The sequence below is a fragment of the Chelonia mydas genome, chromosome 5 (genome assembly GCF_015237465.2).
Source record: "Chelonia mydas isolate rCheMyd1 chromosome 5, rCheMyd1.pri.v2, whole genome shotgun sequence".
Classification (NCBI taxonomy): Eukaryota; Metazoa; Chordata; order Testudines; family Cheloniidae; genus Chelonia; species Chelonia mydas.
The window spans coordinates 128150988-128174618 of NC_051245.2; the positions used below are offsets into that span (position 1 = coordinate 128150988).

Consider the following 23631-nt stretch of genomic DNA (forward strand, 5'->3'; position numbering starts at 1 on the left):
TTAGGAAAAATAAAATTGGGGCTTTTGTGGAATCAAGGCCATATGGAAATAATTCCACTGCATCAGTACAGGCGTCCCTGTGAGTGAGGAATCCTCATTACTCAGCAGTACCCTTTCAGACAAATATTCTCCCCTGAGGTTTCGATCTTTCCTTTGACTCTCTTACAGGTTTTGACTCTTTTCAAGTCCAACGTTTCCCACTGCTATTGCTCATTAGTTTGAACTAGTTTTACCCCTAGAACATCAAGGATGGCACTTGTTCTGTGTGGAAGAATGAAAAAGAGAAAACTCCTCTTCAGTTTCTTCTCCTTCTCCCAACCAACAGGCGCCCTGGCTTCATGACAGCCACTACACCCTCCCACTATCTCTCCACAACACTTCAAGGCCCCTCACATTTCCATAAACCCTTGGACAACTCCCTGCCACCCTCATGAAGCAGAACCACCTAAGCCCTTCCCAGGTCTGATTTTCCTCTCCCCTCAGCCGCAAGCCCATCTGACTCTTCTGTCCTGCAAACAGTTCCCCCATGCTGATCCCGGCTGAGATCCCAACATGACTGGCTTCCCCTTCTTGATCCCAGCCTCTGGATTACCAGCAGGTCAAAAGTGCTCGGAAACTCTTCCTCGTGCTAATACAGCATACACAGAAACAGTGCCCAGCAAAACACTCTATGGAACATCCATTACACAGAGATCACCCACCCACTTCTCCCCATGCAGAGATTTTGCTGCAGAGCTCCTTCCTGTGCAAGGTTCTGATTATGACTGGTACTCCACTAATTGTCCGGTGCATTATCACGGCACATGGTCACTTTAGAATCTCACCACATTATAATTTTACAAGCAAGAATACATCTTTAGGGACACTTTATAAAATAAGAGCAAGGCCATGCAACACAATATTTGACTGTCATGGCGATGAAGCAGAGCATTTTTACAGCAATTCTCTTAACACTGCAAAGCCAACCAAATTTTCCTTTCTGGTCTTAAGCATGCAGTTAACTAAAAGCACGTGATACCAAGGCACTGAGTTGTCTTGAGGGTAAAGTTTCAGAATTACTTCTCCCTTACCAGCATCATACAGAAAAGAGTTATAGGTTGTGAGGGATTTGTTTCAGGTCACTGCAGCCCTAAAAACAGAAGAAAAATGACTTCCATTCCCTAACTGCTCAGATGACCTCAGCAGCCCTTGCTAATGATAGTGCAAAGGGCTCCAGTTACTAGTGATTTGCTCACTTAGCTCATCCAATCCTGCAGCGGAAATTCTATCACACACAACTACAGTGACAAGAAAAATAAAAGCTCTAATTTAGTTTTCAGTATTGAATAATAAAAAATAAACTTAATGGATACTATCCTGCAAGTGTAATTTACTTTGAATTTGGAAAACAAACCACCTGACAGCGCTATCACTGGTAAGTTAGTATCATCCATAGATCCTTGCATGATGAAAGAAGATATGAACAGGCTTTGACCTGAATTCTTTTCTACTGATCCAGATGAACTGTTGGATAATTACAAGCACCAATACCTACATTTTAAAAGGGACTAGTGATTTTGAGGAGGGCACCTCAATTTTTGGGTGCCAAACTTGACACACCTTAAAGGGACATGATCTTAGAAAGTGGTGAGCACCTGCCCACTGAAAACCAGGCACCCTTAAGATGTTTCAAGTTGGGTCCCCGCAAAAATGAGGCACCTAAAATCTTGTGAATACAGACTAACACGGCTGTTACTCTGAAACCTAAATCACTGGTCACTTAAGAAAATTTAGGCCAGGGCAATGTTCTGAGATTCTTTCTTGTGTTTGGCTGATGGCGACCCTGCTGGTATGTTTTCTGAAACAACATCTAATCTTCTCAATGTGGTGGAAGGAAAGAGTTTATTTTACCTCCTGTGGCTGTTACAAGATTCAAAACAACTACTGTGAAATGGGCATGACCCAGTCAAATCAGGAAAAAGCCCTAAACAACTTCATACCATATATGGGGGCCTAAACGTCAAACATCTCGCCTTGCCATGCCTTGTGTGTCAGTGTCTACCCATGTGCAAAGCGAACGTAAAACACGACCATTCTGCTTTGGGAGCGTTTTTTCTACCCGAGGGGCAAGGCTGTAGGGTCTACTTGTGCTCTCTCAACAGTTTTCCTGTTTAATTCTACTGACTTGAATGGAGTGACTCCTCATTTACATCAGTGTGAGAGCAGAATTAGGTTGCGGAAGTCTAAGAGGCTATTTTAAATACCCAGTCCTGAGGATGCCTTTCAGGTGGGTTGTCTTTTTGCCCTGCTATTATGCCTCAGAAAGGTAAGATTCCATTTATTACTCTGACCTTGCAGGCTGAAAGATTTTTGCCAGCCCCTAATTTCTTATTTTCCCTCGACACAGTTAAAAGCACCAATCAATCCAATAGCTAGAAAAAAATCTGCAGGCATTAATCTTATTTCTCATTTTAAGTACGGAGAATATTCTGAGTTCCACGTCCAGGCATTTGGCTTTGACAATGCCATATTATGCTCCTACAGTAGCTATTAAACATGAACTAAGGGCATCTATATATAGTTTGCTATACCGTGCAGAATACATTTTATAGAAACACTTGAACTGTCATGAGGGATCATCAGACCAATGGTCCATTTACCTTGGCAGTAGTCAGTTCCTAGTGGTTCAGAGGAAGATGAGCCCCGCCCCACCAATCGTCCTATCAGTTATACAGTAATGCTTTCCCGATGCTCAAAAGCTAGCTGTTTGGGCCAGGGGTGTCCAGTGGATGTATGGGCTTCTCAACTGTGGCCCTCCAGGGTGCTTGTGGTATGATGACTATGTGCACATTGTCAGGAATTGAAAAGTGGCTCCCTGAGCTGCAACCTACGATGGTCAAACTGAAGGGTCTGAATCAGCCCCATCACGACATGGAGGATGTAGGAGAGCCACCTCCACAGCTGCTTCACACTGCTTCTCCTGCAGCCCCAGGAGCTCTCCTGGGAGCAGTCACAGCAGTTGCTGTCCCTTCCCTGATGCATCTGCTCAGCACCTCCCCCAGGCTGGCTGCCTCTGCACTGCAGAGGAGGGAGAAGAGTAGCTCTTGCTGCTCCGTTGTCCACGTTGCTGCCGGAGCCCCACGAAGAGCAGGTTAGGAGCTCAGCAGGCTCTGCCTGAACCTAAGGGAGCACTCAGCAAAAATGTCTCCCCTCCCCCACACAGCCACCCAGGGCAGCCCAGGACAGGGGAAACAGAGAAGAAACGGCGAAGCTTTAACATGAGCCAGCTGACAACAGACTTGGAAGGACCCTCAGGGGCCATGCTCCAGATGGGGGTAGCTGGAGCATAGCACATTCCAGTACCATGTGCTGAGGAAAGGGAGGTAGGAGCCAGAGGGCTTGCTGGGGACTCCCCCACAATGGGGAAATTCCCAGTAGGGGACTTTGGTGGTTTCCTCTCCCTCTGCACTGCCTGAGTATGGCCCCTCGACCTTTCTGAAATAATACATTTCGCCCTCAGGCTGTAAAGGTTGGACGCTCTCTGGCTCAGGCTCTGAAGCTCAAAGACTGATACAATAGCATTCACGAACACTGACACTTAAAAATATATTGCTAGTCCCAATATGCAAATGGGTTGCTCCCTGTCACTTACTGTATCTCTGGGATAACTTCATTATCCACTCATGGAGCTAGAGAGGAAAATGTGTGTCTGGAGAGCTAGTTCTTAAAGACTTGAACTGTTTGTATGTACTTACAGGAGGAGGCATTAGTCCCTTCTGTTGATGCTTGTATCCCAAACACGGGCTCTGCAACACACAGAAGGTAACAACAAGGTCATAAGGAGATAACAAAAAAACCATCACATTGTATTGGAAGATCTTGAACTTATCTTCCCCAGAAAAAAAATAAAGAAAACCACCAAAGGAAAGAAAAAAGAAAAACAACTCCAGAAAGTGAGGCACTTCGAAGTCACTACAGTAAGGGACACACCATGAATAAACAATTAATGCAAAAATGATCCATTGTCCTTGGAGGGAAACATAAGAAAAAATTGGCAGTGATAGGAACAACGTTTTCAGCTGCCTGTGACAGAATCAGGGGCCAGCCTCAAAGCAGAGGGCCTGAAAGTGGCCATTCTCTTCTGCGTATTGAGCAAGGAAGTGCCAAGAGCAAGTAACTCTCTAGAACAACACCAAATGGGTCATCAAGGCTACATGTAATAACAGCTGTGCTTAGGGACTGCTGTGACTAAAAAGAGAGCAGCGCCTATGAAAGCCACCAGGTCTGGCCATATCCACAGCCGGAAGGGGGCACGGACACAGACCTGCGCAAGGAGGATATGTTCAAGAACAAAACTGCACGTCATGGCAGCACAATGTGGTAAAAAAGAAAGACTGAAGAAAAGCAGACTTAAGCGGGCAGGAGTGAATCACAATCTGTAGGGCAGGTGAAGCAACCAGTTCTGGGAGACATATAATGATGGGGTGGACTTCAGAAAAATTACTGGAAGCAATTAGTGTACGGAAGCAGGCTAATGGGTCAATCAAACCAGGCCCAGACCTACTGAGACAAAAGGTACGAGGCCCAAACGCATGCAACAAAACCAGGGGATGTATTTAGGAGTTGCAAAAGGTCTACCCATCGAGGGTCTGGCAATATATAGTGTAACACACGAGTACAGTAGTCATATGCTAAGGTGTGCAGGACAGCATCTCAGCTAGAAAGCAACAATACAGAACCCATGCAGAAAGAGGACTTTACTTGTGGTAGCAGTAGAATACCATGCAACCAGTGAGAGGAAGACAGAGCCAAGGAATGCCCGGCATTGAACAACAATGCCAAGAATGTATAGTGAGGTTTTTGATAGACCATTGGGCAGAGGTTAAACACACTGCCATATTCCTAGTAGAGATCACAGGGTCACAGAGTGGGTTACAGTAGGTATACCAGATGAATGGGATATTTGTAGCCCATTAGGGTTCGAGAATAAGGCCCAAAAGGAATAATCATGTAGAGGGAAACCACACCTGAAGTTAAGGTGACTCTGCAAGTTCCTTCAGCTCCAAAGATACAAAAGCAACACTCCTAGGCAACCGGATGGTGGCAGTCTAAACAGGAGCACTGTACACTAGTCCATCTCCAATCAACAAAGAAGATCTAATGTGCTCATCTGTATTGCAGGGTGTATGAAATCCCAATTATTCTGAAACAGCTAGAGGATTCTGTAATGATTTACAGAGCAGAAGTAGCATAGATCCAGGATGAACAGCTTTGTGGGTATGTTTGGATGCACAAGAGCTGAACAGAGTCATCCCGACCCATCCCGACTCCATACCAACGTAAGATGATCTCCTATGCTAAGTGGCCAACACTCTATTCAGAATTCTAGAGAGACAGTGGCTGGAAACAGTCCCTTGATAAGTAGTCATCAGATTATGCACTTTAATACTCCCATTGGTGGAAAGTAGTTTTGATATTTACTATTTGGCATTAAATCTGCAAGTGCAGTATTTTAGCAGCAAATGTCCTTTTGAACTCCTCAGAGACCACATCATAGCCTCTGCCCCAGTCACAGCAAAGAGGAGAATATTCCTGTGCAGAAGCAGGCCGTGGGAAGAACACAAGTAGCAAAACCGCAGTTTATGTGAAGAAAGAAGCGCTGTGTACAGATTTTGTTCTTACCTCACAGGGGGTGAGGAAATGAAAGTGAAGTGCAGGCAAGGGCCAGCATGACACTCCTCTGGACAAAACTGGCTCCTGTGCTTACAGGACCCCTTGCTATTAACTGTTTGGTCTAACATGTCTCAAGTGAAGCAATACTGACAGCCACACTGAGAACATGAGTGAATCCTGGATCATCTGATGGGCATTTGTTAGACCCCAGTGCCAAGATTTCCCAAGCTACCACACACAGAGATGCATCAAAGGACAGGCTGCAGGCATGCTCAATGCAAATTCTTGTGGTCACACTTTTCTCCTTGATCTAGCCTATAAATGTTGTCATCTCAGACTAAAAGCAGCCTTTGCCATATACTAGGTTTACCATATTTGAACATTCAAAAAAGAGGACACTGCACGGGGGGAGGGGGAGATTTGCTCACGCCCCCCTGCCCCGCCCCAACTCCACCCCTTTCCCACCCTCATTCCAACCCCTTCTCCAAAGTCCCCGCACCGGCCCTGCCTCCTCCCCTGAGCGCGCCGCTTTCCTCCCCCTCCCTCGCAGCCACGCAAAACAGCTGTTTCGGGGCGCAAGCGCTGGGAGCTAGGGGGAAAAAGCGGACACTCTCTCGAGTGATCAACATTCACTCTCTTTCTTGAATGCTCAACTCTTCTTTGGGGAAAAATAATAATGGCAAAATCCCAGATGTTTTTAGATATTTAAAAATTCCTCCCAGATGGCGATTTAAGAACTAAAAATTCTGGACATGTCCTGGAAAATATGGACATATGGTAACCCGACCAGATATGGCATTCCAGAAGAGCGAGCGAGAGACCACAGTCCCTTTGCCAGCCCGGATCTGTGCAATTTCGCAAATCTGTGGGATGTATGTCTTATCCACCCCAGTCTACAACTTCCTCAGCCAGACATGGTAGGAGAGACATGACCATTTATAAAGTATCACTACAATGTTATATTGACCATCTACCATACGGGGACCATTCGTAAAGTAACACTAATTTTTAAATTTTTTTTTAAAGAAAGACAGTCCAGTCTGAGTGCCCCTGGAGCCTAGAAACACGCCCCTCATACGCATGGAACACTTAACAGCAGAGCTGTTCAAGGGCAGAATGCTGAGAGGGACACTCACACCAATTGGGCTACACACAGAAGAGTTCAGACCAGACTGAAACAGCCTCAAAGGTAGTAAAAGCACAGACCAAGAATACGACCTGTATTCATGAAACCTGCACAAGGGCAGTACCAGATTGCAGATCCGGTCAGGTTCAGCCACCCATAGGAGAAAGATAAATGAGGTGCTGGTGCCGTGATCACACAGGTCGTATGGAATCACTAAGGGACAAGAAAGTGTCACCATGAGCTAGCCAGGAACCTAAGTGGGCCACATAGCCACCGAGGACCCACTCTTACATGAATGTGAGATAATCATCGTGTAGCCTGCAAGGAAACACGAACATATGTGACACTGCCATCCTACAAAATGCACATGCACAGGCAGAGAGTCAGACACAGCTACTTGCCATTTGGAAAGATTCTGTTATGGACCAAGTGTAAAGATGTGTTCCAGCAGCTGAAGTGTTACTAGCAACCTATAACCCAAGAAGAGGTCAGGTGAGCCGCAGCACACTGAGGGTTGCAGTGAACGACGCAGGACAACGTATACAGCTCAGAGACACTGGAAGTTATGCTTAGCCCCTTCTTTAATTGTTTGCTAAAGAGCACCTCCACGTTAAAGGATTAAAAAATAGTTCACGCCTATTTTAAAGTCACCCATCCAGGGCCAGTATTCAAGTCACTCTCACTCCCACATAATGGAGCTCTGGCTCCAGGCAAATTGTTATATGCAGAATGAGCTAGAGAGAGCAGACCTAGGTCTGAAGAACTAATTGGAGAGAGACGAGACCACTTAATTTGACTTACGTGAGGAAGTTTTTGCTCCTTCTGTTGATACGGGTGTCTTGCTGGACTGCTCTGTAAAACATAAAAGGTAATAGGAGGTTACAATATGGTTTCAAAAGATCCTGAACTCATCATTCTTAGCAGCAAAAGCCAGTTTATCTGTTAAGAAAGGACTGGCTCAAGAAAAAAATTAAAGCTCTAAAAAGCAAGCTCAGACTTCAGCCTCAGGGGGGCAAGGATGCCTACGGCCGTTGACTGTCTACTAGCAAAATAGCTTCCTGGGGGAAAACACAGGATGATCTATGGCTAGAATGACCCTGTTCAAGTCTCTCATTCTCATCTGGGAATAATGGATCCATGGCAACTGAGGAAAAGCACACAAATGGCTGTATTTATGGAGCAGTTCAATGAGTGTATTGAGTCCTTGTGCTTCTAAGCAGTTGGATTTTGCAAAGAAAGATTTCTGGTCATCCTATTTTACTTGTTCATGAATATATCCAATGGTATCCTCCTCTACTTCATGGAAATCTTCTAACTCACATGCACAGCCAATTCCCACTCATGGTGGAGGCGGAAGACTCTGCTTTGGAAGCCAGCATTCATGTTGCGCAAAAGTGGAGTCAAGTTGTTGCTATACAGAAGTCCCAGGGAACGACTGCTCTTGGCATAATGCCATAGGCTGCTCCCCACTTCGCTTGTTGATATAAACGTTGGTGGCAATGGTACATGATAGAACCAGCACTTAGCTCCTTGCTAAATGATTAGCAGAGTGTCTAATAAGTCGATGGATGGCTTTCCGTTAGAGCGGGTTTCTGTGGGGACCCAGAGCACTGAACATCCATATCACAATCTGCTATTGTGTTGTCTGGCTGAGTAGAACGCTCTTCAGCACATGTTCCTGGACTGTACATTTTCTGAAGTTGTCTAGACAGTTATCAAGCACTGAGGTGGTAAAGTTCTTTATTGCTCCATTGGTAGTACAATATCCTCATGCTTGGCTGGAGAACGAGAAGGGTCATGGATGCCACCATTTCAAGAAGTGTCGGGAACATCCTGCTTAGAATTTTAAGCATGCGAGCTTCCAGAAGATCAGACAAAAGGAATACAGAAGAAGAACGCAGAAGACACTTGGGAAAAGAACTCCAATAGCCACTAGCCATAGTATAGTGTTAGATCTTCCTGAACAACTGTGGTCTGCGCCCAACTGTTCAGCCCTGTCACATTGTTCAAAATATTCCAACTCCCTGGAACATTCAGATTGTTCCCATTTTCTGTAGTACTACAAAGATACAGAAATCCCTTATTGAGGCATGAGTTAGTGGAGGGACATCTGTCCAGGATTTTCTTTCAAGGCAAATAAGACTGCTAGGTTGTTCTCTGTTCTTGATCCTGAGGTTGCACATGGACATGACCAAGATCAAGAACCAGTCTATGTAATTTCACTCAATGTAGCTGCAATCAAAGCTTGATGTAAGGCCTTTGTATTAGGATCTGTTCACCTTTCTGGCCTCCCTTTTTCACTAGCTCTTCTGTTTGGATTTTTTCCCTTGTGGCCCAGTTTCCTTTGGCAAATTTACTGTTTCTCTGGAACACTTGGTCCACAATTATCTCATGATGCTGGAAAAATTGTTATGAAGTGCTCCCCCACTACTCTGCGGTGGGTGCTCTGCAAATGAATAGTGTACATATGCATATAAAATACTAGGGTCAAAATCTTGTCACACAAGGTCATAGCACGTGAGGGTGCATGGCTGGGCACCAGTAAGGATCTATGCAGCTTGTCAGGGATGGAGACAGTGCACTGATATATAATTTGAGCTGCCCAAACAATTAACCCTTGTTAAAAATGAGAGGGGACATGGCAGGTCTGGCACTTCAGACATCTCTGCATCAGGCCATATTGGAGCAACATTTTCTTTTCTTCTTAAAGAAACAGTGTTCCATTCAGTGCCTGTGCTGAGCTGGTGGAGCCTCTCTCATCGTTCTCATTACAGGCTGAGCAGTATCAGTCAAAGCTTAGCCCATGTTTCCACAAAGACAGACAGCGAGTTGCATTTGTAGCGGGAGGTATGACCAGAAGCTCGGCACCAACAGGGCTTCCAGAAGAACCACATTCAGAAAACAGGTGGCACAGTCATATAGCATCAAGCGCGGTTCGTAACATTAACAGCTGAAGGTGTAAAACACAACAGCCGCTCATTATTGCTTATCGAGGACTGCGTGCTGCACCACGGCTGCGATGCATTCCACTCCGCGCAACACCTGTAGAAAACAGGCTGAGGAGAAAGAGGAAGGAGGCCTGAAGGTGGCCTCCAGCGCTCGCAGAGGCAGAAAAGCCGTAGGTGGTTTTCAGTAGTGGTGTCTTCAGCACTGTGAGGAGCTGGTAATCTGGAGAGTGGCTTCTGGCCCTCTCTTCATCTTCACGTCTTGGTCTCCATCAACAGCAACAATGTGAATAGCCCTGTCCATTCCACACACACATATTCAGGGGTTCTGCAACAATTTCTGTAGTGGGAGTGCTCAGAGCTATTGAAACAAACTGTAAACCCTGTATATGATGGAAACCAATCCGAGCCAGGGGGTGGGGAAGCACCCCTAGTTCCAGCACCTATGCACATATCCCCTTCCTCTTGGGGCACATCTAAGGTCTGTGAGGGGCGCGGCACTGTCAGGGCTTAAACAAAAGACACAAACTCTTCTCTGAAAATGGAAACATTTGCCTGTTGCTCCTCCACTTCCCTAGGCAAAAACTGCAGAGGGAGAGGCAAGTGAAATGTTGGTTTTTTTTGAGGTAACATGGAAGGAGTTCTCTGTGGCACCTCACTCCCACTGTCCCGGTCCCCCCAGCCAGACCCAGTCTGCGCTCTCTCCCTGGCTGGTGACTGAGGAGAAGGCAAAGACCAGGAAGCGCTCATCAGCACAAACTGCCTGCTGCGTCCTCACTCTGATCCATTGTTCTCATCCATGAAAGCTGTGCCGGGATTGCTGAGAAACAGCTGTGCTCGCACAACGAGTGCTATGTGAACTCAGCTGAATGGTCCACTTGCTGGAGGCTGACCTGACATGCCACCCTTTCAAATCATTCCCAAAGGTGGGCTGACACCCATTGTGTCCATGCCTTCAAAAGAGCTGGAGGCACAGATTTGACACCACTAATGGATTATACCTGATCCAGCTGACATTAAACAGATGACCGCACAAACCAGGTCAGCAACGCTCTGCCCTGTGAACCCAGGTCCCTCTGGCACAGTCAGCTAGCCATGCCTGGAGGAGGAGGGGCTTCACAGATAAATGGGGAAACAGACAGGAAGGCAAAGCAAGGAGCAGAGAAATCCACTCCTAAGCAGTGGTCCCCTCAGGGACTCCAAGAAAGAGGAGGATCCCTGGAATAAAAGGCAGACCCCGTCTCCCTCACAGGCAAAGGGTCCTGCTGGAGTAGAGGGAGTTTCCTCCTCCAGAGCCTGGCAGAGAGATTGTGATGATCCAAAGCTCCAGGAAGGGATCCTAATCATGTTAAGAACAGAGAGTGCCTTTCGCCAGGGATAACTCCTGGTGCCCTCGTCTCATATAGAAGCCACTGGCACATCTCTGCGCTCCCTTTCTGCAGTGTTTTATGGAGAGTGTGCAGTCTATGGAGGAGTTTGGTGAGATACCCATTTATGTTTAGTGATATAGTGTATGTATGAAAATATAATCGGACATGGAGGAATTGCTTTTAGCATGTTTCATTCACTTTCCAAGTGTTGGCTTTCATGTAGCTCCTGTAGAGTACCAAGCAAGATTGTTATTAAACATTTTATTTCAAATGATTAATTAGGGTTATGTTGCTGACATACCAAAAGGATGATCTGTCCATTCATATCTTCATGTTATTTATTTATCATTGAAAAGCTGAGCTAGTTATCCCTATGGGTTTCCCCTCTAGCTCCTTGGAATTGATAGATTGGTCATTTTTATGTGACACAGATTCCTGCAGAAAGTTCCGAACAGAACAGATACCCCTGTAAAAAGAAAAGGAGTACTTGTGGCACCTTAGAGACTAACAAATTTATTTGAGCATAAGCTTTCGTGAGCTACAGCTCACTTCATCGGATGTGATGTAGCTCACAAAAGCTTATGCTCAAATAAATTGGTTAGTCTCTAAGGTGCCACAAGTCCTCCTTTTCTTTTTGCGGATACAGACTAACACGGCTGCTACTCAGATACCCCTGTGTTTCTCATGGCTCCTTTGAGGTCATGCTTCCTGGTGCTTGCGAGAGCTCTGCTCCTAATCCAGACTCCTAGGGATATTTCTGCCTGATCTGATCTCAGTGGTTGCTGCTGTCATTTAATCTTTTAATCACTGAAAGCTGTCCAAAGGAATGGAAGTTGCCCACACACATCTTTTCCCCCTGCACAGCTATGTTCATAGCTCCTTCCCTCCTCATCCATTCTTGAGGGGTGCTGAAGTGGTGACATTGTTCTTCCTACTCAAATTGCACCATTAAAACAAATGCAACTACGTCCAGATCCTCAGCTGGATTCCACTGGCTGCAATGGAGCGATGCTGATTTACACCAGCTGAGAATCTGGCCCACAATTTCTAGCCTGGCCTCGTCAAACACACAAGAGAGGGGTAGTCTGGTCTCTTGCTCTAATCAAACCTCAGACTGATCAATATAGGGCCACAAAGGGATTTTTCTTTCATGAAATGCATTGCACAGTTGGCCAGGTGCATTATAGGATTTAATGTTTGTAGGGCTGGGTTTCATTTATGATTTTATTTGCCTTCCTCTTAAGCATCAGACATTGGCTACCTCCAGAGGCAGGATAGTGGATTCCATGGACCAGCCTATGGTGGCATGAGAAATCCTGAATTCTTAACTGTCTCCATTTGACATGCTGAATGGTGTTATAGTACCAACACTATTGTGTTACACTGTAAAGAAGTCCACGCATTAACGAAATGGTGGCTGTACATCACCATTTCCAAACCGGGATGCGTAAAGTTGAAATCAATGCAGGGTGTTCAGTACCTTTGAAAATACAGTTACTTCCTTCGGTGTCTACATACTTTTGGAAGACACATTTGAAAACTCTGGCCTTAGTTTATATTACTGTATCAATGCTCATTTAGTACAGTTAAAATGATCCTTAAAAGTAAGTAAAAAGTGTGCTGCAAGAACCCCTTTGCATAGGAAAAGTGACAAATTAGTATGTGAAAAGCAATTAGCACAATGCACCCAAATCCCAGTGCTCTCAATTTATAGATCTCCAAAAGAGTTTTGTGCATCTTTTCTGACCTCAGTTACAGTCCTTCTTAGGGAAGCAAATGTGAAAAGGAAGGAGGCCAAATAAGAAAGCAGTTTGTACCCCGTGGGCAAGTTACACTCATTATAAATGAAAAGAGGACAGAAGAACTGCCGCATACCATTAAGACTGCTAGAAACTAGAAATTGTAATTTTTAGAATATTCTTATAATTTGATTTTAGTTGTATTTTTTAAATTAAAAAAAATCTATTAATAAGGCACTCTACGTGAGAAATTCAAGTTCCTTTCATCTCCTAACAATTTCTATGAGAAGATCTGTCCAGCCAAATACAGCGCATAGCCTGGCAGGAAGAAAAAAAACCCGCAGCATTAGGGCAAACCTGATAGTTTTCAGGCCCGCATTCCCAACACAAGGGGACTACTTCGGACTTGGAAGGAGAATAGGGAAAACAAAAAACAGTTGTTAAAACACGATGAGTAGACCCAAGATCAATTAAAAGTAGCTGACTAGAACAAAAAGGGCTTCTGAAACACTCAAATAGCAGCCAGTGAGAGACTTCTGATGGATCTCCTTGGGAATGGAGTTCCACAAGTGAACAAGACATACACCATCTTGTTGCTGAGTGAACCTGGGAATGAAGAGCAGACATGACCCACCCAGCCTTATCTACTGGGCATGGACTCATGGTGAGATGCTTCAACAGATCATGGAAGGTGGGCTTTGATTCATTCACTCCTGTCTCATGAAGGAAGCAAACAGCCATACACTTCAAGCTCCAGATTAATTTCAAGGGACGCTCAGTTAGGAGTGCATTACAGTAATTAATTATCTTAGAGATGACAAAAGTACACGGCAGTTGCGTCAACCATTAGGATTTCTGAATGTGTTTTCAGATGGATTTGTATGCATGCCTTGGTGCTTTGGAGAAGGATATTTTAAGCCTTTAAATAAGGAAATAAATGGACTGAAAAGCATGCATGCCAGCAGTGGGGACCCATGTCTGATAGATATGGGAAAGTTTTCCAGATAAAAGCTACTCCTAAACACTCACCAGTTAGTGCAGTCCCTGCAAAATGAGCACATGTATTCCCAGAAGGGGCCTCAGAACACATTCCACAACCAAAAGGCTTCACCTAACCAGGTGACACTACAATAGGTAGGAGGACTTACTGTCCAGGAGCAATTCCCAGCTGCTGAGAAGGGGTGGAAGTTCTGGGGTTCCTATAAAGAATCCTGCTTGGAGTTTTATCTTTTACATTAGACCAGGGGTTGGCAACCTATGGCACACGTGCCAAAGACGGCACGCAAGCCGATTTTTAATGGCCCGCTGCTGCCTGCTGGGTTCCAGCCACCCGCCCCACTCAGCCCGCTGCCGAACCCAGGCCGGGACCCCGGCAGGCAGCAGCGAGCCATTCAAAATCCTGCCCGCCCTGGCCTGCTCTTCTCCACCCACCCCCTAGCGGGGGCAGGATGAAGAAGCTTGGTCCTGCCGGCTGCTGCTGCAGGGCAGGCGAGCTCCCCCTCCCCCGCCTCTTCCCCCGGCATGCTGGGTTCCTGCCCCTCCTCCTCTCCCTCCCTGCTGCCCATCAGCTGATGGCCCTTACGAGGGAGGGGGAGAAGTGGAGCCGCAGCAAGCTCGTTGCTCCGGGGAGGAGGCGGAGAAGAGGTGGGGACGGGGTCTTGGGGAAGGGGGGTGGAATCAGGGCAGATCCCCTCCAGCCCCCTGCTGTGAGCTGCTCTGGGCAGGGGGCTGGGAGCACCCCCATGACCCTAGCCCACACTCCCAGCCCTCTGCCCTGACCCCTACCCCCCCCCCTCACATCCCCCAGCCCCCTGCCCTGACCCCTGCACCCCCCACATTCCCAGCCCTCTGCCCTGACCCCTGCACTCCCCCACGACCCCAGCCCTGACTCCAGCACCCCCCACACATACCCAGCCCCCCCACACCCCATGCCCTGACTCCTGCACCCCCCTCACATGGCCCCAGCCCCCTGCCCTGACTCCTGCACCCTCCTCACACACCCGCAGCCCCCTGCCCTGACTCCTGCACTCCCCAGACCCCATGCCCTGACTCTTGCACCCCCACATTCCCACCCCCACCCTGAGCACCAAATGGGAGCTCCTGCACCCCCCCCGCCACATTCCCACCTGCATCCCTTGCACCAAATGGGAGCTGCCCAGGTAAGCACTCCACACCCAAACCTCCTGCCCCAACCCTGGGCCCCCTCCCTCATTCTAGCTCCTGGCCAGACCCTACCAGAAGAAGCCAACCCCCAGCCTGCTCCTTCGCCCCCAGCCCTGTGCTCAGTGCACTCCCACCCTCAGCTCAGTGCCGAGAGAGAGGAAGAGAATGGGCTAGAACCAGGGAGAAGGTAGGTACCCACTCTATGTGGGCAGGGCCAGGATCCCAGACCAGCAGTGGGCTGAGAGGGGCCGGCAGCTGGGACCCTAGCTGGCAGGAGCCAGCGGATGGAACCCCAGACCGGCAGCGGGCTGAGCCACTGCCAGTCTGGGGTTCTGGCTGCCGGCCCCTTGCCAGCCAGGGTCCCCACCGCAGGCCTCGCTCAGCCTGCTGCCGGCCTAGGTGAACAGAACCCCAGGCTGGCAGCGGGCTGAGTGGGCCGGTGGCGTAAGATCAGCATTTTAATTTAATTTTAAATGAAGCTTCTTAAACATTTTGAAAATCTTGTTTACTTTACATACGACAATAGTTTAGTTATATAATATATGGACTTATAGAGAGAGACCTTCTAAAAAACGTTAAAATGTATTACGGTCACGCGAAACCTTAAATTAAAGTGAATAAATGAAGACTCGGCACACCACTTCTGAAAGGTTGCTGACCCCTGCAGTAGCGTTTCACTTTTATTTTCTTGTAACCAACTCTGATTTTTATGCCTCATTACTTATAATCACTTAAAATCTATCCTTCCATAGTTAATAAACTTGTTTTATTGTTTTATCTAAACCAGTATGTGCTTGGACTGAAGTGTTTGGGAAACTCCATTTGAGATAACAGGATTTGTGCATATCATTTTCTATTAATAAAATGATGGCCTTTATGTGAGCTTGTGCTGTCCAGGAGAGGGCTTGGCAGTGCAAGACGCACATTTCTGGGGGACAGTCTGGGACTAGGAATTTGCTGCTGTTGTCCTGCAGTATAATTCAAGAGTGGCTGCCCGTACCACTCATACAGTATAGCTGGGAGTAATTTACATGCTGGAGGGTGGGTGTGAGCAGACCAGGAGTGGTTGCTCTCACAGCAAAGCAGTGTAAAAGACACTCCAGAACTGAGGGGTCACAGCTGTTCAACAGTCCAGATTGTACCCTGGGGAATGTCACAATCTTTTAATATAATCTCATTCCCAGAAACATCTGAACCATTTTAGCTGAAATTTAAACAAATAAATACATAAATTCAACCCAGATCAGACACGTGACAAATTTCAGCCCAAACAAGGGAAGTCTGATAATGTTAGACAGCACTGAAAACAGGATCTTATAACGGAAAGTGCAGAACATTAACTATAGGGGCTGCTACCACCTCCACCTAATTTATGTTTGTACAGCAACTAGCACAACAGGACTGGAGCCTCTAGGTGCTACCAGAACTCAAATAATTAATACTACTACATACATATGACTATTCTTTATTATTGCATTTAGAATGTAATGAAGAGAATATGGGGTTACGACACTGCGACTGTATAAACACACAAATTCTAGCAGTGATCACTTTCTTTAATTAAATGGATGTTAAAAGCAATGGTTCTCAGCCACTGATACATGTGCCAGCACAAGCAAACCGAGACTTTGTCACTTATACCTGGCTCGCCATCCTGCCATCAGGTGGTAACCCCCACAACCAGGGATGAACTTGGGATCCCACCTCTCTACTGCACCACTGCGCTTGGCTTCCATTCAACTCTACATGTGCTAACATTCCACAACAGCACTTGGACTGCTCCAGACCTCAGCCAGCCATAGCACCTGGCTGTTTCCAGGCTCCTTCAGTGACTGTGAGATGGAAGTGGAAGCTGATACAGAAGAGCTGAATGAGTTTTTATTATTATGGCAAGTTACAGACCACACATGTGAATGGGAGCCACATAATGTCTACACTTCAGGCCTCATGACAGAGGTTGGATCCCAAATCTATCATTAAGGTCGAAAGGGGAAGAGGTCACTGGCAGCAGAGGAACAAGGGGTGAGAAGGTCACTGGTACAGTGGGTGTCAGAATCTGGTGAATGGATACAGCTCTCTGAGACAGTGGGGAACCAGTGCTTTTGTAGTCACCAGATGTTACCCATGCTGCCCTGAATTTTGGATGGAAAATTCCGCCAACAATAGCAGCTGCTCAGAGGTTTGGTTTGCTAGTAGAACCAGCTGAGATGGGCAGTGTCAGTGAGGCCATCACATATGTATGCTGAATTTATTTATCAAATTGAGTATTACTACACAGTATGGACTGGTGTTTGATATCGGCTTATCAGATTTAGTTTAGATCTAGGGTTCAGCCTCTTTAGAGAGACAAGGGCCAGCTGCAAAGTTTAGATCAGGACCAAACTTTCCTTAAGTTCAGGAGTATTTGAGATATTCTATTCTATTCTATTCTATACACCCACACTAAGAGTCATTGCACAACCATACACTAACAAAAAAGCCCAAAGACTTACACTGATGACAAATAAAGATTATAGTTTCATTTTCCAATTAGCATGGTACCTACCTCCTAGTTCAGGGCACAGTGTGCAACAAACGTGCATTGCATTGTAATGATGTCTTCAAATTCCATCACATTAAGAGACAAAAGTTATCTTTTAGTTGCTGTATTGATCTAATCAGGTGTATGATCCCCCCCACCCCCACAGGCCTCCTACTTGAATTTCAACTGTTAATACGTTTTAATTACTCAACAACAAGTCCAAGAAACAGAGTTTAAGCATATACCTGCCAACTGGTCATAACCAGAAAGGTTTATATACAGTGATACAAACTAAATTTTGCTAGAAGCATATGTCACAATTCCTATCAGTGAAACAGAAAGAAGCCTTGAAAAATATAATTTTGTAGCTTCAAATGACTTTGAATAAGCTTGAGAGCTCTGCTTGCTCAGACCCTCCATTCCTCAAATCACAAGTCTAAATGACAGTATATGAGACAGGCTTATGTCTGTGAATGACTTCATATGTTGATCACATAGCCTGCATGAAAACATTTCTCTCATGTGCCAGCTATCAGGACAACTATCGACATATGTGAAAAGAGAGATGGTCACATTCCGTAGCCATACGAATATTACCTAGAGATGTGGGCTGGTTTTGAGGAAAGGCACTGGACTGGGACTCAGGAGATCTGGGTTCAATTGCCTGCGCTGCCACAGACTTAATCTCTACATTCCTCAGTTACTCTTTTGTATAATGGAAACAGTATTACCCTCTTTCTTACACCCTTTGTCGGTCGTGTCTGTTTAGATTATAAGGTCTTTGGTGCTGGGGCTGAGTCTCACTATGTGTTTGTACAGCGCCTAGCACAATGGGGTGTCAATCTCTGTGGAAACTTCAGGATGCTATTGTAATGCTGACTCCGCTTGTTTGCATAAGGAGGACCAATTTAATCTAAATAGGTTGTACCTACATCAGGCCTAATGTTTTTAAATTTATTTTATTTACACCACAATAGACTCACGTGTTTTCATCTCTATTTTGCTTCCATTGTGGTCTAGTGGGGACACACCTCTTGCAATGCTTGCAAGGTTCTCATTCACCTACAGACCCTTTTGGCCGGATGGCTCTTTTAATGCAAGAACTTTTAAACCTCAGTTAAACAAATAGCCATGTCTTACCATTGGTGTCCGTGATGGTGATGCTGGCTTTGGTGCTGTCATTCCCTAGTTTGTTGCTCACTTTGCATGTGTATTCCCCAGCGTCTGCCAGCGATGCTTTCGAAATGTGAAGTTCCGAGTACTTCCTGTGGAATCAGGAGAAACACGTTACATCTTTTATCGGAGTAATAATCATGACAAGCAGCTAATGCATTTATCCAATGAAGAAATTCATCTTCCATCCTCTGACTACACCAGTTTACCCCAACCAGAGTTTGGAGAACTCTGCAGAATAGGCACATGAAAGAGCTGAAATAAATACATTTGTTTGTTTATACTTTTCTGCTTGACAGTTCTCTTTGTTATTAAGGGAAATCTACAAAAACCAGCCTTCTCCCTTCAAGAAACTGGACAAGGAGGTACTCCGACACCACGGAGATGGGTGCCTGTACAAAATATAGATAGATTCTCCTGTCATTGGGGTTCATGCTGCGAGTAGCAGAGTTCTGTGCAAGTAGTGTAGTTTCTAGCATCTGAATAAATAACCATGAGATAGCAAGAAGCTCTTTAAGCAACCTTTGAAACCCCACTAGGAAATCACTGTCCAGCGCAAACAAAAAATTGTGGACAGCAGTTAATCTGCATGAGGCTACATTTTGTTCCTGGCAAGGAGATGTAATTTAATCAGTCTCCAAGGTTTTAAGATTAGATTTTAAAATGCAGAACTCCTGCCTGCCCATTTATTTGGTAGGAGCACATTCTAGTGTCTCTCAGCAGGGCCCTGACCACAAGTAACCTCAGTAATTCCATTACCTGGACCTGTCATTCTCAGCTCTCTGTAGGGCCACAGAACAGGTACAGCACAAGCGGTTTAGACATAGGCTTCCTCACGCTGCCAGGCCAATCTGGTTTAGCCCTGCCCGGGGCAGACCATCTCTAAGGAGGAGAGGGTAATTCACTCTTTGATCTCGCTGCTGAGAGTGCCAATATGGTAGGAATTTGAGGCTACATGAAGGGGTGGTTGTTCTATTGTGGACACTTGTGAACTCCTAGCAGAACTAAGGCCTGTTCGACACCTCAACTGTAGGTCAACAGGGCGACATTGCTCAGGGGGTGTGAAACATTCACACCCTTGAGAGAAGTCTTTAAGCCAGCCTAAGCCCTGCTGTAGACACTGGTAGGTGGACGGAAGAATCAAGGGTTTGACTACTACAGCGATGGAAAAAACCCTTCTTTCGCTGTGGCAAGTGCGTATACTACAGCAATATAGCTGCAGCACTGCAGCTGGGCCACTGCAATGCTTGGCGCATGGCCACAGCCTGAGACTCTTAGCTCTCTGCACACAGGGTGCCAAGCACTCATCGAACTGAAATGATGATCAGGAACGGATGGGCTGGGCTGGATTCAAATTGGAGGTGGCAACCTAGAGGTAAAAGGCCCTATCTACCCTACTACCAATCCCCAGAGCCAGCCAGTGCCCCTTCTCATCTCTTCCTTGTGCCTATTGGTCCTGCAACAGTATGGAGCAGTTGTTGCAAAGTAGCTTAAGGTTTCCTGTTTTCACATGAAGGCACAACTGCGGAGGAGATGAGTCAGAACAGATGCTGGGGGAGGGGAGCTGTAGACTCAAGCCATTGGGGAGACAGGGGGCTGTAGACCCGCAGGCCATTATCAGAGGGAGAAGGCGGCATAGGCGCGGGAAGTAGGGTGCTGTAGCACCCCAGGTTTTATGGGGGCCACCAGCCTTGTGCCCCAGTCCCCAGCCGCTGGCTCCATGCATTAAATCTGGGGGTGCTTCCCACGCCTATGCCCTGTTCCCAGCCCTCCACTCCACAACCCCTCACCTCACCTGGGGCTCGGGTCCCGGCCACCAGCCTCACCCCCTGCTCCCAGGCCTCCTCTCCTGGGGCCTACCCCACTTCCGACCCCACACCCGGGGCTCTGCTCCTGCAGCCCCGGCCGCCGGCCATGCTCCCCAGCCGCTGGCCCCATGCCCAAGGCCCCACGCAAGGCTCCACGCTCCCAGGGCTCCACACCCAGGGCCCCGCGCATGGTCCCACAGCCAAGGCTCTGCTCTTGGCCCTGCACGTGGGGTCCCGACCGCCACCCCCAATCCGGGGCTCCATTCCTGGCCCCAAGCCCACCCCCAGCTGTGGCCTCGGCCCCCTTACCCCTGTCCAGGTCCCCCCACTTCTGGAGACACAGCCCTGCTCCAGCCCCAGGGGCAGGGGGAGGTGGACAGGGTTAAGGGGGCTGGCTTTCAGCATCCCCACTACTAAAAATGTTCCAGCACCACTGGAAGAAGGAGTAGGCCAGTAGAGCAAACCAGAGGCTGGCAGAGCCTAGGCCGGCTAACTCAGGATGCAACATCACCCCACTGATAGGCTGAGAGGGGGCCCGCTAACATTGTGGAGCCAATCCATGGAATTGTATTCATTGATCCACCTTCTTGGCTGGAGTTCGGGTGGCATGATGCTAACTGCTTGTGGATGATGTGGGATAAGAATATGTAAGAACATAAGAACAGCCATACTGGGTCAGACCAATGGTCCATCTAGCCCAGTGTCCTATTTTCCAACAGTGGCCAATGCCAGGTGCTTCAGAGGTAATGAACAGAATAGGCAATCGAGTGGTCCATCCCCTGTTGTCCACTCCCAGCTTCTGGCAGTCAGGGGCTAGAGACACCCAGAGCATAGGATTGCACCCCTGACCATCTAGGCTAACAGCTAACAGACCTATCCTCCATGAACTTATCTAGTTAGTTTTTTGAACCCGGTTATAGTTTTGGCCTTCACAACATCCCCTGGCAACGAGTTCCACAAGTTGACTGCAGGGCCGGTCTCGACCAAATGGCTCAGCAAGCGAGGAACATCTTTGGCGCTCCCCCTCCATTTGTTAAATGTTTGAATACCTTATGAGATCCTATAAAGATCCAGAACATTCTAGGTGGTTAGTGAAAAATGAATCCACATACGGAATACTTGAAACGTTACTTCAAACATCCTATTTGACCTTTTGTCGCTAACAACAAAAACAGCACCCCAAGCCCGGTGCCCACCTGGTTGCCTGGGTCACCTGCCCTAAATCCGGCCCTGCTTGACTGTGCATTATGTTGGTTGGTTTAAACCTGTTGCATATTAATTTCATTGGGTTACCCCTGGTTTTATGTCATGTGAAGGAGTAAAGAACACTTCCTTATTAATTCACTTCCTTCACACCATTCATGATTTTACAGACTTCTATCATATCCCCTCCTTAGTCGTCTCTTTTCCAAGCTGAAAAGTCCCAGTCTTTTTAATCTCTTCTCATATGGAAGCTGTTCCAAACTCTTAATCATTTTTGTTGCCCTTCTCTGTACCTTTTCCAATTCTAATAGATCTTTTTTGAGATGGGGCAATCAGAACTGCATTCAGTATTCAAGGTGGGGCATACCACGGATTTACATTGTGGTATTACATTTTCTGTCTTATTATCTATCCCTTTCCAAATATTTGCTTTTTTGGCTGCTGCTGCATATTGAGTGGATGTTTTCAGAGAACTATCCATGACTCCAAGATCTCTTTCTTCTGTGGTAACAGCTAATTCATACCCCATAATTTTGTATGTATAAGTTCGCTTATGTTTTCCGATGTGCATGACTTTGCATTCATCAACGTAGAGTTTCATCGGCCATTTGTTGCCCAATCACCCAGTTTTGTGAGTCCCCACAGTCAGCTTTGGACTTAATTGTCTTGAGTAATTTTGTATTGTCTGCAAATTTTGACACCTCGCTGCTTACCTCTTTTTCCAGATCATTTATGAATTGTTGAATAGGACTGGTCCTAGTTCAGATCTCTGGGGGACATCACTATTTATCTCTCTCCATTCTGAAAGCTGACCATTTATTCCTACCCTTTATTTCCTGTCTTTTAAAGCAGTTGCTGATCCATGAGAGGACCTTCCCTCTTATCCCATGAAATGGGGATAAAATTCTGATAACTGGAGAATGCAAGGGGGAGGGATAGCTCTGTGGTTTGAGCAGTGGCCTGCTAAACCCAGCGTTGTGAGTTCAATCCTTGAGGAGGCCATGTGGGATCTGGGGGAAAAACTGGGGACTGGTCCTGCTTTGAGCAGGGGGTTGGACTAGATGACCTCCTGAGGTCTCTTCCAACTGTGATATTCTATGATTCAAGGTACTGCATATTTAGTTTACAGTCTTGTGCAAGACCAACATTCAGGCGTATCGTGTCCACAATAATTAAAAGCACAGTTTCAACAGTCTCTCGTATTTTGGACTCCTACCACATTTCAGTTCACATTGAGGGGTCTACTTTCCTCTCTCTATCTCACGTATCAAGATCCATGAGAGCCATCTATGTGGCACTTGTAGCAGAGGAACAAACCCTCTGCTCTGCACAGGTCATTACGTTAACTTAGAAAAAACAGTGAGGTCTAAACTTTTAATTTTAGAATAGAAAAAGGAAGTTAGGAGTCAAATTAGTCAAATTAGTCAAATTAGTTGTGGAAGTCTAACAAGCCTGGCATTTTGTTATTTTTCCTAGGTGCAAAATCCATAGCAGTGGTTCCAAATCTGAGAAAGAAATTGAATATTCATAGCAACAGTGGTATTATAGGCACTTATTGTTAGCTAATGCTACAATTCAAATAACTGCATGCACACCCAAACTCATTAATCACTTTAAATGAAGAAGCAGCCAAAAAATCCTGGGCTTATATGCATGCATAGAAGGAAGAAAACCCCACCAAGAATGCATCAAAGCCCAGACTATAGGAGTGCTCAGTGTCATAGACTGAGGGTCTCGAAGCTGCCTTCCTGTCCTGTCCCTGTCCTCCTGCCTTGTTCCAGGTCTGTGCTTCTATGTACTGTCCCAGCTACTCAGGCTCTGACCCTTGGCTTGACTCCGGCTCTGTCCACTAAACCTGACCACCACCGTTCTAGCCACTAGGTCTAACTGCCTACGTCCCGGTCTATGACACTTTCTCTGTCTGTCATCCA

General features: G+C 46.5%; 1 protein-coding gene across 7 annotated transcripts in view; it reads right to left on the reverse strand.

Annotated features, from left to right (window-relative positions):
- NRG1 (neuregulin 1) overlaps nt 1-23631 on the reverse strand; it is a 720225-nt gene that overhangs the window by 158664 nt on the left and 537930 nt on the right. For 5 of the 7 annotated variants that reach the window (XM_037902308.2, XM_043546669.1, XM_043546677.1 and 2 more), the window contains 3 exons: nt 18657-18781; nt 7580-7630; nt 3735-3785 (listed from right to left, as the gene is read on the reverse strand). In XM_037902308.2, the coding sequence (XP_037758236.1) occupies nt 3735-3785; nt 7580-7630; nt 18657-18781 (227 nt within the window). The remainder of the gene's footprint in view (nt 1-3734; nt 3786-7579; nt 7631-18656; nt 18782-23631) is intronic. The other 2 variants (XM_043546671.1, XM_043546676.1) reach the window with 2 other exon arrangements.